We start from the raw sequence: 15,837 nt of genomic DNA on the forward strand, positions 1-15,837 counted from the left end.
CTCTCTTATGTTGCATTTGTTGGACTTCTACATTGTATTTTAACAGTTTTAAGTTAAGAAAATCATATTCATTAATGTAATACTAATTTTTTTAAGGCCTTTTACTTATCCGTGGTTGGTGTGGCACAACAGATAACACCACTACCTGCCAATGAGCTATTACACTATGTGGGAGACTGGGGTTCAATTCCCGGTCTGAGTGGCTATGCTGCGCTACACCAATAAGAGTCCTTGGGCAAGAATCCTAACACTACATTGGCCCACCTCTGTAATACGAGTAACCTTGTAAGTTGCTCTGGATAAGAGCGTCAGCTAAATGCCATAAATGTAAATGTAAATGTATCCGTGCAGTAAACACACATAGAGGGCGAAAGGCCATGCTCAATATATATACACACACTTTTTTCCCTTCCGTTATTATCCATTATTAGCAAGAATAGTTTTTTGCACAGAATAATTATTATTTTACAACCTATTATAAGTAAAATTAGGAGTGTTAAATATTTGACCAGATAAAGTGAGAACATGTATACTTAACCATTATATGACCATACAAAGTAACATATAATACCTGTCCCTCCAGTTTTATCAGTTTAAACGAGATTTTAGCTTCTTAAAATACCCACTACGAGACTATTCAGATTGGCACATACCTACTTGAACAGTGATACCTACGAGATTCAGGAATTAGTAATGAATTAACACTGAAACCTAATTTTGGGCAGCCATGGAAATAAAACTGTCCCCCATTCCTCGTCAAGCTGGCTGATGAAATCTTAAGGAGTTCTACAAATGTGAGTCACATAGCTATTACAACAAATTACTGCTGGGACCTTATCAACTTTAGAAACTTATTAAGAAATTATTTAGGAATTGTAATAACTTACTGATTGACTTTGTCATTTTTTACCTGCCATTAATAGTGAGTCTTAGGTTGGTCAGAATGGGTCATGTGTGGTTAACAGCCGTTTAGAACTTTGTGTAGTAACAAAGTTCAATAAATAAACCTACCAAATCTACCCACCTGTCTACCTCTCCGTCTTTGCCCACATCCACACTCACTGTCCATTGTCACCTGAGACAACCAGCAGAGGAGAAAACCATCCCAGCAGATTGGACGCCTTATTTCAGCGACCGCAAAATAAAACAGCCGTGTGTATGCGTGATGCATGCATCTCTGGCTGTTGTCGGGCCACTCCGACAGCGCTTCACAACAAGTCCTTTAAGGTCGGGCTGAGACACAAAGGGGCAGACAGACAAGGAGAAGAGCTGACGAAGCCAAAGTCTCGCACAAAAGCGTGCGGGCCAGCGAGGGGCGAGGCAGATTAAGCAGTCACAAAGAAGTGAGGAGGCCCGGCATGGCTGCTTCAGGAGCCCCTGCTGCATATCAGCAACCATGTCTGGCCTCCAGCCTGGCCTGGGCAACAACAAAGACCACAGAGAGGCCCTCCGTCATGCCCAGGCTGCTCCTTTCAACCTCTCTCGACGTGAGCAGCGGCTGCAAAGAGACTGTCTTCATTTGAAACGACTTAAGTAGAGAAAGTGCATTTACAAAGGCCTATTTGCAATTTTGACAAAATCACTAACAAAAAAAAATCACGTATATATTTATATATATATACACATGTATACAAGTAAATAAATAAGCCTGCTGAAAAATGAAGACCTGTCATATTGTGCGGTTGGAAGAAAAAGTGGTGAGGGGAAAGAGAAGAAAAGGATAAAAATCACGCTGTCCTGCTTTACGACAAATAGATATCTCTATTGATTTCCTTTTTACTGCGGCGGCCCATCCCTCTCCACTGTGATTATACTGACCTATTTCAGATAAAAAATGGCTGGCTATTATGGATTAAAGCAAAGCGTCCAAAAGCAAAATATCCTTCCCATGGAACAAACAAATAGACAAAGATGAAACATAATTTATTGTTAAAATTGGAGAGTGTCAAATTGAGTGAAGTGGCTTTTTTTCCCTCTCTCCCCTCGGAGTGTCTCTTGTTATTCGAGATAGAAAACCTCAAGTTTCTGTGGCATGCTGTGTGTGAAATCGCTTCAGCCGGCGTACACACTTTAGGGATGTTCTGCTCATTTAAAACAGTCCTTTCCTCACGTAATCACGGCCGTTATCGCTTCATTTGATTGGCGCTCTGTTGACTAGAACAATGCTTCGGAAAGAAAGCATGTTGTTGTCAGCACTGTAACTTATAGCCTGTACAGAGCAAACGTCTTCGTCTTTTCATGTCATTGATGAAGGTAAAAAAAATTAGACTGGGCTTTGTGGTGAGCTGATATGACGCTCTCTTTATAATGACAGTGGTGCTTCTCGAAACTGACACTGTGTACACGTGTGCCAACTGTATACAGGTTCACTTAAAGACTGCCTTCTAAAGCATACGAGATCACACACAATACATCACAATACGAAATCCTTCATGGTACCAATTTAAGGCAGCAAAGAAGCAAACAATGACTACGCCAGTGCTACGTTACCACATCCTTGACCTGGACTGTACCACAGGTAGGTTGCCATTCATAAACCTCTGATTATGATTCTGGACAGGATTGCAGTAGATTGGATAGAAGCCTATTCATATTCACTGAGTGCAAGGGCATCTGCACATTCATCCGTTCATTCATTTATCATCTTATCCACTTCTTTCTGGTCAGGCTCATGGTGGGTCCAGAGTCTACGAAGAAATCATGGGGTGCAAGGTAGGAATGCTCCCTGGATAGGGTTCCAATCCATCGCAGGGTACAAAAATAGAACTTTCTCATTCATTCATCCATTCATTCATTCATCTTATCTGCTTTCTTTCTGGTCAGGGTCCAAGTGGTTCCGATGTCTATCAGGAATCACTGGCCACGAGGCAGGAATACCTTCTGGAGAGGCTGCCAGACCATTCATTCATCCTATCCACTTCTTCCTGGGCAGGGTTGCAGTGGGTCCCGAGCCCACCAGGACTCTTTGAGCACAAGGTCAATGAATACCTCCTGGACTAGGTACCAGTCCATTGCAGGGTACAAAAATGCCACCTTCTTATTCATTAATGAATGAATTAATTAATTTTTTCATTGTTCTTTTTCACATCTATTCCAGGCCTAAGTCGTTAAGGGTCCAGAGCCTTCCCACTGGACACAAGTCAGGAGGACAGGCTGCCAGTCTTTTGCAGGGTACAACACCTTCTTAAATAGTAGAAATCTGAACTCTTCAAAACTGCGTCAATGAATGTTTACACCTTCGAAACACCAGCGTACGCTCACTTCTTGAGACCTTATCCATCCAGAGCAGCAGGGCACAGTAAGACAGGCTGTGTAAATCCTCCCAGTCTTACATTAGCTTCTGCCTCCCCTGCTCTGCGCTCTGCAGAATGACCTCGCTAAGCTGATCAATTCAGAAACAAGTTATGACATATCATAAAAGGTAGCAGACAAGCAGCAATTTGCACCGCATGTTTTATCGGTGCATTACAAATGGAGAGTTGGGGGGAAGGAGGGGTGAGGTGGTGGGGGGGTGTTTATGTGTCTATCCCGTCTTGACACGGGTTTGGATAAGTGGGTAGTTTTCTGTAAAACAGATGTTTTATATGAGGGAGAACATAACGGTACAGTAATTCTTCTATTCAGCGCGGACTAGTTTAATGATAGCCCTAGGGCTATTGAGCGCTTTCAGATTGTTAATATTTCAGCGAGGCTGGCTGTCTTAATCATTTGACGGAGATTAGCGAGGTTGCCTCTGTGTAAGTCTCGCGGCACTCGACAGGGAGGTAAACAAATGAGAGAGCAGGGGGTTAGGCCATGCTTCTCAATAAGGCCAGAGTCAGCCTATCCACACTATGGAGACAAATAAACCCTTACTGTTACTCTCTCTCTCTCTCTCACTCACTCTCTCGCTCACGTCCCTTATTCTGTTATATTGTGAGTGTGTCTTTCTCTTTCTCTCACAGTCTCTCTCTCTCTCTCCTTGGATCGATGACTCTCCTTCCCAGTGGTCCTGACTAACCCGAGTGGGATTCAGACGAGCTCCTGTAACACGGCTACAGCTGTCACTCTGGCAAGCCTTTCCACTGCAAACAAGCAAATTCTTCATTTGCTCAATACTTGTCATCCATGACTAACTATACATCAGAAGCAGAACAATGTGTTAGGAAAGTAATTCTCTCCAGAATAACAAAAACGCACACAATACTGAGACGATTCATCTTCGGCAGATTCAACCTGAAGCCTCTGACAAATTCAGGGCATCATATGAATATAAGAGGATTTCAATGCACTAAAATGTTGTACCCCTGTCACTCCTCGCCGTTCTGATTTTGTAGTTATGGAGAAAAGCTATATTTGCAGTGATACAAACAAATAAATCCTATATACACTGGCCAGCCAGATCATTAAAACCAGTAAAAAACACTAAAAATAATCTGGTTACAGTGGTCCCTGTCAAGAGGTGGGATATACATATCAGGCAGCAAGTGAACAGTCAGTTCTTAAAGTTGATGATCTGAGCCGCTTTTACAAGGGCCACATTGTGATGGCTAGATGACTAGGTTAGAACATCTCCAAACATCAGGCAGGTCTTGTGTTGTGTTTCCAGAATGCAGTGGTTAGTACCAACCAGAAGTGGTCCAAAGAAGGACAGTTGGTGAGCCAGAACTGATGCAATTCATGGAGACCCCACCTCACAACTTACAGGACTGCTAATGGTGGCAGACACCACAACAACTTCAGAGATCTTGTGGATTTTATGTCTGGGCAGCTCAGAGCTGTTTTAGTGGTTTTTAATAGTAGGCAGGTGGCTTTTAATGTTATGGCTGATTGGTATATGCACCAAAACATAATTTTATAGATGTGTTAATATAAAGTAGTAGAACACACCTTTTCTGACAGTATATTATTGCCATATATATGCCAATAATATATATAAAAACCTCCTGTTATATTTGCAGACATTACAGTTAATATAATGTCCTTTATAGCACAATAAAGCTACCATTTCACACACACATACCATGTGTATTATTGTGTACAAAGCATTTGCAACCTTCAGTGAGTGAGAAACGTGTAAGAAGAGATAAAACAAGAGCTGAAAGCAAATGAATAAATAGATGATGGTATTTGTAGACACCTGGTGTATGAGTGATATCATCTGCATGTCTAATTTAGCCACAAATGTGCACAAACGGCCTTTAGACTAAAGAGCAGCGTACGGACACCCAGACATCCAGACACCCAGACACGCAGGCGTTTCTGTGGTTGTTATCTGTGGACTAAGCAGAAATGCTCCCTCTCACACACACATATACCAGTATCACACACAGTATCTTTGAGGCAGAGAGAGACACAGTGAGCCTGCCAAATTCTCAGACCCTGAAAGTCATGAGGGTGACATACACACACACACACCTACATACAATCACACAATTTTTATGTATGCGTGTGCACATAAATATATCTTAATGTCTTTCTTTACTTGTAAAGTTGCTCTTTTAGAAATATGAGGTATTTATGTGATGGCAACATTATAGTGATACAAATACTGTAAGCCTAAGCCTAAACCTAACCCTAATCTTAACTTCAGCAACCAAAAAACAAATAGTTTCTCTTCAGTGATAAAAGACCATTCTGTATTCTTGACATTGTACAGTTTTCCTAAAAAGACAGGACACTTTTGTCCAAACATTTTATAGTTGAATATAAAGAGAGAGAGAGAGAGAGAGAGAGAGAGAGAGGAAGAGAGGGAGATAAAGGCATGGGCTATCGTGTACAATCATCTCCTGCTTCTTATCATCACGTCCTGTCATCTCCTCAACAGGTTACAACAATACTAACTCCTCTCACAGACATTCAGACTAGAGTCTCTCCTACAGTCAGTAAACCACACACACACACACACACACACACACACACACACATACACTACATGTACTAAAGCAGAATGCAAACATCTTAACAAGGTTGAATTAATCATCTGTTGGCTGACATTTGTTTTTCCTCGGCGCTGTTACTAAGTACATAAATAATGGTTCGTAGAAAACAGCAGCCAGAATTACGCTTCTTTACTGCATCCGCAGTTTACTAGCTCACTCGTTCCTCAGACTAGTCTGAGCTCAGCCTAAACTCTAGCTGCTATTAAAACGGCACCGTTTATCTAAGGAAATGACCCAGCTGCCAACGTGGTCTGCATGGCCTTGTAAAGGACTAAATAAACACACTGGCCAATAAATCTGCCAGCTTCAAATGCACAAGTAAAAGTTTATATGATACTGAACTGTAAATTACAGTGGAGAGTTATATGGCATTTTGTAGAGCGCCTGCAGCTTAGGGGCAGCAGTTTCTTGAGGTCGAGGTCAAATGGATGGAGGCAAATCGCTAAAATTCAAGTCTGTTAAAAAATTCAATTATTTCTTTTACTGCAGAACGTTGGAGGGGTCAATGAAGTACTTGGCTTTATTCCAGGTGTTGACAATATGATGGTATTTTACTGTAATTATCTCCATCATAATGGAGTTACGCTACACAGCAGCAGCAGCAGTATAGGCCAATCAAAATGTTAATGCGCTATTGAATATTAATGACCAACATTCAGACTCTGCTTGAAAACATCAGAATCAGATGTACAATTTCCAATCAAAGTGGAAATTAAGTACTACAGTAAAACAAAAAAAACAAACAAACAACATAAACAAGAAATAATGCGCTCTATTAAAAATGCTGTTCAACTTTAAAATAAATAAATAAATATGTGGTAACAAGCAATTGAACTGGGTTTATTCAGTTCAAATAAATACTTCCAGTTGAATAATATTAAATTCAAAGCATATAGTCTAATATAATAACACTAATATCTAACATTGTACCATATGTAAGAATAATTTCCAACCATAGACAAAAAAAAAAAAAAACATGAATGAAAAAGCATCCATACACCATGACTTTCCTTCTCTTTTCAAAACATGACACAGCTGCTTATTGTGTCTCTCCCATATCTCTACCATGCTGGCAGAACCCTGTTCAAAGCAGTCAGTATTGAATTTTGTGTTTATGTGTTGACGATCTTCTCAAGTTCATCTCGAGTGCAGTTTTGATCTTTACCATGATGTTCAAACCAAACACTTCAAACCTTACGCTTTTAACTGGACCAGCAGAGTGAGTGTACATACAGAATGTGTTGGTGACTTACATGCATGTCCAAAGACTATTACATTAACAAAAGCAAAATCCACACTGGCATCTAAGTAGGAAATTTACCAACAGGCTGGTTTACGTGGTACTTTTTATAGGACAGTGTGGTGTAATGAATTGCTAACAGTATATGCAAATGAGGGAAAGGTCTGCTAGAACCACGTTTCTTGCCACGTTTATGAATCAGCAAATGTTACCGCAGTGCTATTTGCTCTTAAGGTCATGGCAAACCCAGTAGTAGCCCAGTTTTTTTAGTCTACCATGTGTGCATCATAAAATGACAGATTTAGATGAAACAGGGAGAGTCACAACACACAGTACCTATATAACCAGTGTAGTCTATTCTAATCTGTTCACAAGCTTTATGAGAGAGAGAGAGAGAGAGAGAGAGAGAGAGAGAGAGAGAGAGAGAGAGAGAGAAAAGATCACACATATCTTTACTTAAGCAGAACACAACGTCTTTAAGTAATTATTATTTTTATATTTTAATATATTATATATATTTTTGCCATATCACCCACCCTTATTTCATTGCCATTTGCTATCCTAAAACTCCACTAGAAGCTCTGATGACTGCAGGGGTTTGCCTTTAAACTGGCCAGGAGGAGTGGAAGAGAAGGCACTGAATGGAGGGAGAAGTGGCCATAGCAGGGGTCATCAGTGAGAAGAGTGAAGTATCCATTATCTTCCGGAGAGGACTTCACCTTATTACGGGCTGAGCTGGCGGTCGAGCAAGGGGGAGAGAGGGGCGGCTGCCAGCCAACAGCTGCCCCTGTAATTTATATTGATGAAGGGACCGGCGGCCCGCTTCTAGGGGTTTGATCACTCAGGCAAGAGTGGAAAGATGAGCTGAAGGCGTGCGTTGTGTGTGTGTGTGTGTGTGTGTGTGTGTCTGTGCGGGCATGTGCCTGAATGCACATTCCACTTCACGCAGGAAAGGGTCCCCTATCCACATGTGTGTGGCCTAGTAAAAATATGCTCAATTAACTCCATCATTCCTAATGTCATGCTGGCAATATATTCTGAGCCTTTGGTTTAATCTTGCTTTCATTTACTCAGAGTTTTCTGTGCTGGATTTACTGGTTGGCAGTGGACAAACCATTATTCCATGTGTAATAAGAGAAACTGTGCAGTGATGGTAAATTAAGCGTCTGACAGCATTCGTGACAGCGAAGTCGTGCACATGTGGTTATGCTGATAGCATTAGCATTCCTGTAGGGCAATTGGGTTTTAACTACAATCTATCCTATCTACTTTTAACATATACAAATGTTTCTCAATACACATTCTCATTGAAGATCAAAGATCAATCAAACTTCAGCTGCGAGCATTCAGCGCCAATGTTTCCAGAGAAATCAACATTCAGATCAACACTGAGTATTGCGGTACTTCTGTGACTTTCTCTGCTGCTTCACTGAATAACATGGAATGTCTCAACTGCCACCTACCATTTACCATAATGTGAACACTGTGGTTTCTGAGAGTGAGTGAGTGAGTGCACACATTCAGAACAGAATTAAGATCACTACTGTTTTTTTTTTTTAATTATTATTATTTATTTACTACATCAGAGCTGCAATAAAAGCTAGCTGAAGTATTATGTATATGTATTCCTGTTTATGTGTATGTGCAATAACACACACTATCTAAATTTCTGCCTTTTGTTCAACCGTATTCTTTGCATATCAAAATAAATGTAAAAACAGTATTGAGAACTCATTTTCAATTATTCCTTGAAACCCTAAAGCCCATACTTTAATTCCCCACCCATACATACCAGGTATACAGCAGTTATTGAATAGTGTATAACATTTACTGAAGTCTCATAATTACGCAAAATACTCAAAATCTTTCAAGGGGAGAGTAGATTATAAATGAGCAATAGACACAAAAGGTTTACCCAATATAAAATACAGCACTACAATACAAAAGAGCAATGCAGCATTCAACGCAACTGCCCTCTAATAGAACAAAAACATGGATCCCAGATAGCAAACAAACGCGAGAACACACCTTTCATATCCAGTAAGGCTTACATCCACCTACAGATGCCGCCGATAGAAGGTGCCAGACTGAACCCAGCCCTCATTAGCACTTTACAGCCTATGAAAATGTCTGTTCTCCTTGTAACTGACAAGACCTTTTCCTCCCACCATTACATGTCCTTTGAATCCTCTCTAGCGAACAGCACGGCTTTGACCCAAGACCTCGGCCCCGGCATGCCTCCGCCGCACTTCAGTCACTCGCTCTCTCCCCTTTCACTCTGTGACACGCATCATTACCATTTCTTTCACTGAGATTAAATAGTGCGGTCCGGCCTGTGTCCGTGCCTTTGAACCCACTCTCCTGAAACATGCTCTTTGATTTCGCTTCCTCACGCTTAAGCAGGGCCGATCAGGGCTCTAATTAAGATAGCAGTAGGCCACTGGATGAAAGGGAGAAAGACTAACACTCTACCTTTACTCAAGCAGAACAGGAAACGACACAGTAGAACGTGTCCCTTCCAATAAAGGCAGCGACCAAGCAGAGATATGTAAAGAGATCGTGTGTTTCTGCGGAATTGGAAATGCTGGTATTGATCTAGCAACTCCAGTTTAATAGGAGGCTCATTACTATTGATGATGATGACAATGATGATTTGGCATACATTAGACATGCAGTGCCTTGGACCTTCAGTCTAAAAAATAAGGTTTATGGGAATGTCTTGGAGGTATGGTTTTAAACAGTTTAGGAGCATCTCATTTAGAAGAATTCTAAAAAGTTTGGTTCTTCAGGGAACCCTTCCTGGCATCTTTATTCTAAGAGTTTATTCCTGTATTAAGGCTTCCTGTCCAGTGCATCATGCAACATCCCCTTGCTAGAGAACACAGGAGATTAAAAAAATAAATAAAAACTTTGATCTGTAAGATTTGCTGAATTTTCAAAGGTCACATGAACACCATGTCAAGTCCTCCACGCTCTCCCCTGCTCTGTGCTGATCTCTATCTCTCAGAGCTAAAGTATGAAAGGCAGTTCAGAGTTTTTAACCTCCCTCACAAAGGTCACGTACAAACCACATCCTTGTTTTTCAGTTGCAAACAGCACAGACAACGGGGCACTGTTTGAAAGGACTGGAATAAAACAGTCATATGATCTATCTGAAGTAGCAGAATCACTTCAACTGGCCATCACAGAGTTGCTTCAACTGTTATGAGGTTCAGTTCAAATACAGCTGTGGGTATTCCTTATTTTAACTGTGCTGGGGGACATGTGTAGCACTCACTACTGTAATTACTATAAACTATAATTTCATATTTTTATACACATCACTATTATATGCAAAAATATTTTTCTTGTACAGTAAAACCATGAAATATCTTGGATTTTGGAATAGACTGTGTGCATGCTTCCACTTTGGGCTAATTGTGGAAGAAATGTATAATTTAAAAAGAAAAGTACTCACAAGTGTGTGTCTTCTTTGTTACTGAAATACCTGAAAAAGAAAAAGAACAATGGTTAAATACAGGTAAACACATACAGTCACATTTCAGGAATAATAATAATAATAATAATAATAATAATAATTATAATAATAAGTGCAGTTTTAATGTAGTCATCTCTGCATCTCTCAAAGAAGCAACATTTCCAGCAGTACAGAAGAATAACGCAGCACTAACGCAGCACACACAGCCCTGTGGAATGGAGCTGCTCTCCATCCTGACATTGACCTAAGGCCAAAAGCTGCTGTTGACTGTGACAAAGTTGCCCAGCGATGCCACAGACTGTGCCCAGGCAAGGTCAACCAGGTCAGCATGCAGTCACAATATCAACCAGCCAACTGCCTCACTGTCATGGCTGACCTTTTGCGCAAAGAGAATGAAGAGTGGAGCATGTGTGGAATGCTAGTCAGACCTGTGAGTGCCTTTCTATGGCAGTAAATGAAGCCCACTGGCTACGAGGGCACCTCTGTGTCTGACCTTACAAAGCACTGTGCTGTAGAGCATTATGGTTGGTTATCCAGAGTTGGCGTGCCATGAAGTCGTTATCTTATGGGGTGGGTGCATCAGACGATCTTAAATGGGCCTGTATGTGTGCGTTTGCACAAATTAAGTATTAAACTAACCAAAATGGTTTAGGATCAATAAAATGACCCAGACTTAGTAAAGTGCCTTTTAAATAACACTGAAGCCACAATTTTTGTTTGGTATAATTAATGTGTTGAGAAAGTTTTGCAAAGAACATCTTTCCAAGTGGAGAGAAACATACCGACTGTACAGTGACTTTACAGTGCTCTTAGAAAGAACCAGGCTTTACATTATTTACAGCACAAATACCATCATTTTAAACATAATCCAAAACCATCAGTAAACCTACATGTAAAGTATTATTACATTATAGGTAATGCTGATACATCTACGCAAAAAAAGATGTGAACAGTGTTTCTTGTACATAATGAAAAATAATTTTCTCTGGAGACTATTTTCCCTCACGATGCTCTACAGTACAGTACAGTACTTTTCCACCATGTACTGGTTTTAATGATATGTTTAAGGACAAACCTTTCTCCCAAAGCTATTGCAGGACAGTGTCTCGGGCATCAGGCAGAGTATTTGTAGGCCATGGGTGTAATGACCTTCTGTAATGTAGCTTTTAGAAGCTTTACAATCTGCAGACGTCTGGCTGCATTCACGAACAATGTAAAGTATACTGTATGTGTGTGAGTGTGTGTGGGGTGGGGGGAGGCTGTGATGTGTGGCTCATTTGATGACTATTTCTGCGTAGGCCTGATTGTCTGTGTGTGTGTGTGTGTGTGTGTGTGTGTGTGTGTGTGTGTATCCTAGTGTGGTGATGGGCGTCAGGGAGAGGGTCCCATGTGGGCCGGGCACACTCATGCTCCATGGGGCGAGAGTGCACTAATAGATCCCACTTGTCATGCGGAAAGCAATGCCTAATTTTTGTACAGCTTGCGTTTGAAACCCAGGGGACGACGAGCTGACGCATTTCAATAATTCCACACAAAAACAGTGGAGAGAGGGTCCGGTCAGATATAACAATGTCTCAGACATGTTTGGGGGCTGGGGGAACAGAACTCAAAAGAGCAGCAAGGAGGAAAACAAATGAGCACACACACACACACACACACATACAAGATACAACAACGGAGCTGCTATCCAGAGGCCAGAGTCACAGCGCTACCTTCCAGGCCCACAAGCTCAGAGACAGGAGTGTATCCAACTGCGGCATTACGCAAGAAAGCAAAGAGGCCGTAATCCTCCTGTAACTCCTGCCTGCAATCAAATCACACAGCAGTCAGCGTCGGCTTTAGCTCCCATTAGCCAACCATGACGTCAAGCAGGGGCTAATAGTGACATGAATGGGGCTCTGAGTACGGCGTGTGTCGAGCACCACTAACCTAATTCTATGAGCCAGTGTGCCTCACACCATCTAGGGAAGATTTCTGGTGTAATGGGGTGGAATTATAACATCGGGAGAACCAAGGGAATTACTCATTTCATCCATAGCCTCTTATTTTGGCTATCTTCTCTATTATGGCAGGCCTTTGATACTAGCAAACACCATTACACCATTTTCTCATATTTTTTAGCATTAGAAAATTTACTTGGTGCATTTTAGAGTTGCTAAAATACCATATTATCTTTATACTGCTATTTGCACAATATGTATTGTTGATCAAACTGAGATGCAGAATTTAAAAATGTGAGTGACTTTTGACTAAACTCTACTGTAGTTGCTTGATTTGAGAGGTATTTCTACACGTACACGTACACATTGTCATGGTCCTACAACTTAGAACTACTTGTGTTCTCCTTTGTCCTTTTCTGAAAATAAAAATATGGTGACCCCAGAATTCGCATCAAGTTGATGTTCAGCACACATTCAACCAGGAGTGAGTAAACTTTTGACCGGTACTGTATATCAGTAATAAACAATTATATGCAGTACAGTTCATTTTGGTTCATTTATGCTGGAGGACTGCTACCCAACCCTATGGGGCCTGGTAATTAATATCAGGTTTCGGGGTGAACTTCGGCACATTTTTCAGGAACGACTCCATCTGAATGATTATTCCTACATAAACGTCAGGCACTTTCATCAGACGTCTCTCGCAAAGTTCTATTCTATAGCTATGTTCAGAGTTGCAGGTTCAGATCAGGTTTGGGCTAAAAATGTGGTAGTGTCAGTCGAGTCTGATCGGCCCGGGTCTCAAACTCATTAGTATGATTTGGATTCAGTCTTCAGCTTCATACTTGTGCAGGCATCTTATTCAGATCCTTAATAGACAAAGATGTGGGCCCAGAAATTGGTATTATTTACTTGGTTGGCAAGTATTTGTATGTACAAGGACAGTATTTGGATAATTCCCAGTAGATGCTTTGTAGATATTTACCTATCTCAAAGCCTAGCCTTCATCCTAACCCTAACCCCAGCCCAAAACCTAATCATGAGCCTAGTTCTGCAGCTGATGTTCAGAATCAGACTTTTTTTGTCAGCTTATTCCAGTCTCTGTAGTGGAGATGGAGTAAGACACGTGCTACGAAAGGTGTGGAGTGAATACGTGCCTCTGAAAGCTCTCCTGCAGCAGCTGACCACAGAGATGAATCGATACAGCTGTGAATAAGGCTGATATGCTATCAGTGTGTGACTAATGCGTAAACGCATTCCTGCGCACACCAAATGAAACGTAAACACATTTGCGGCCGGTTATCAAAACACCGCTCGAACTCTGTAAATAGCAAAATAGCGAGGACTGCTGAGCGCCGTCCGAGCCTCGTCTCTGCTCACTCTATCACTCATCCCCGGCCTGTCCTCCCACTTGCGCCTGCGCCCCGGCCTCCTCCATCCTTATTCCCCTGCCCATATCAGCGATCCGTCTGTCTCTGATCCTTCCCAAAGCGCAACAGCCTTTCTGTCAATGTCACTTAGAGATATGAAAACCAATCTTAACACAAGAAAAAGTAGACTTGCTCGGAAATCATTACTGTCAGAAAGAGGACAAGGGGCTCGCTCAGGAAAAATGGCCTGTTGCTGTGAGAAAGAGAGAGAGGGAGAGGGGTGGGGTGGGGTCCAAGCCCACTTCCTCCTCTGTGTGTCATTCAGGAGGGTGTGATTGGAGGGGGCGAGGGGAAGGGGGCAGGGAACCAATGGCAGAGCGGAGTTTGGAGGTTGGAGCTGGAGGTGGTTGGGTCTGGGCCCTGACACTGCTGATGCCTGCCAGGTTATGTCTGCTCCACTGGAGGAGAGGGTGAAGGGGTCAGTTTGGAGGTGAACTCATCCTTGACAGATGGGAGAGCTCACCCACACGGCTTCAAAGGAGAACGCTGGGATTGCTCTTTATTATGTTGGGATTGCAGTGGTATTGCTGTACTTTTGGATGGGTACAAATGACAAAACCAGCACTTTAACAGCCACCTTTCTTTCTTTCCTTCTTTTATACAGTTCTTTCTTCCTTCCTTCATCATCGTTTGCTTGCTTACTATAAAAAAGATTATAATGGAGGAGACATTTGATAAAAATTAATAATGAATGACAAGTTGGTTCTATTTCCATAGTGCTTTTCCCCAACACAAATATCAAACCTATACTTCTTTCTTTCGTCCTCTTTCCTATCTTTCTTGAATCCCGTCCTTTTCTGATTTCCTTCCTTACTTTCTTTCATCTTTTTTTCCTGTCCTTCCTTTGTTTGCCTTACTTGATTGATTCCTTCCATCATTCCTTCCTTCTTTTGTATTTCTTGCTCGATTCCTTGAATTATTCCTCCCTTCTTTTTTGACTTCCTTTTTTGCTTCCTTGTTTCTTTCCTTTCTTTCTTTTTCCTATCTTTCTTGCATGGTTCCTTCCTTTCTTTCTGATTTTCTTCATTTCTTTCTTCTTCTTTACTGTCCTTCCTCCTTTGGTCTGTGTTCTAAGTTTATTCTTTCTGTCCTTCCTTCTTTTATCTTTCTTGCTTGATTCCTTCATTCTTATCTGACTACCATCCTTCTATTTGTTCATCTTCCTGTCTATGCTTTTATCTGAGCTTTCTTTCTTAATTCTTCTTTTCTGTTTTCCTTCCTTCCTTTTGACTTATTTTCTACTTTCTTTTCTTCTTTCCATTGTTCTTTTCCTTCATTCTGTATGTCCTTCTCCTTTTCTGCTTCCATTCCTCCTGTCATTTCTTTTTCTTATCCTTCCTGTTACATTCCTTTCATTCTTTATAATTTTTTTTCATGTTTTCCTTTCTTCCTTTTTTTCTAGGATTATTTGCATTCTTTTCTACCTTCATTTACTTGATTTTCTTTCTTATTTCCTTCCCCACTTTCCTGTCTGTCCCTCTTTTCCTATTTCATACCCCTTTTCCCTTTGTTCTTTGCTTTATTCCTGTTTTTTTACCTGTATTACTTGCTTCCTTTTTATTTCTAGCTCTTTTTCCCTCCTCTCATCACTGCACATTTGCTCACTGCAAAAAAAGAAAAAAAAACCCTACCATAATGAAAGCGATGTGTGATGAAAATAACAATGTGAAAGGTAAATGTACCTGAATGTCTGGACTCGGATGTTATGAGAACATTAATGCTGGCACAATAATGTGCGTGTTGCGGTTCATCGCGAGCCTCATGAAAGTCAGCTCAAGGGTAAAGAGTTATTCATGATCATTTCTGCTCTTTGCATCAGCCGTTGCAA

General features: G+C 41.2%; 1 protein-coding gene across 1 annotated transcript in view; it reads right to left on the reverse strand.

The window, feature by feature from the left end:
• roraa (RAR-related orphan receptor A, paralog a) overlaps positions 1–15,837 on the reverse strand; it is a 303,424-nt gene that overhangs the window by 98,010 nt on the left and 189,577 nt on the right. Inside the window, exon 2 of the mRNA XM_072670830.1 lies at positions 10,619–10,648. Coding sequence (XP_072526931.1) covers positions 10,619–10,648 — 30 coding nt within the window. The remainder of the gene's footprint in view (positions 1–10,618; positions 10,649–15,837) is intronic.

Source organism: Salminus brasiliensis, chromosome 2 (assembly GCF_030463535.1).
Source record: "Salminus brasiliensis chromosome 2, fSalBra1.hap2, whole genome shotgun sequence".
Taxonomy (NCBI): Eukaryota; Metazoa; Chordata; class Actinopteri; order Characiformes; family Bryconidae; genus Salminus; species Salminus brasiliensis.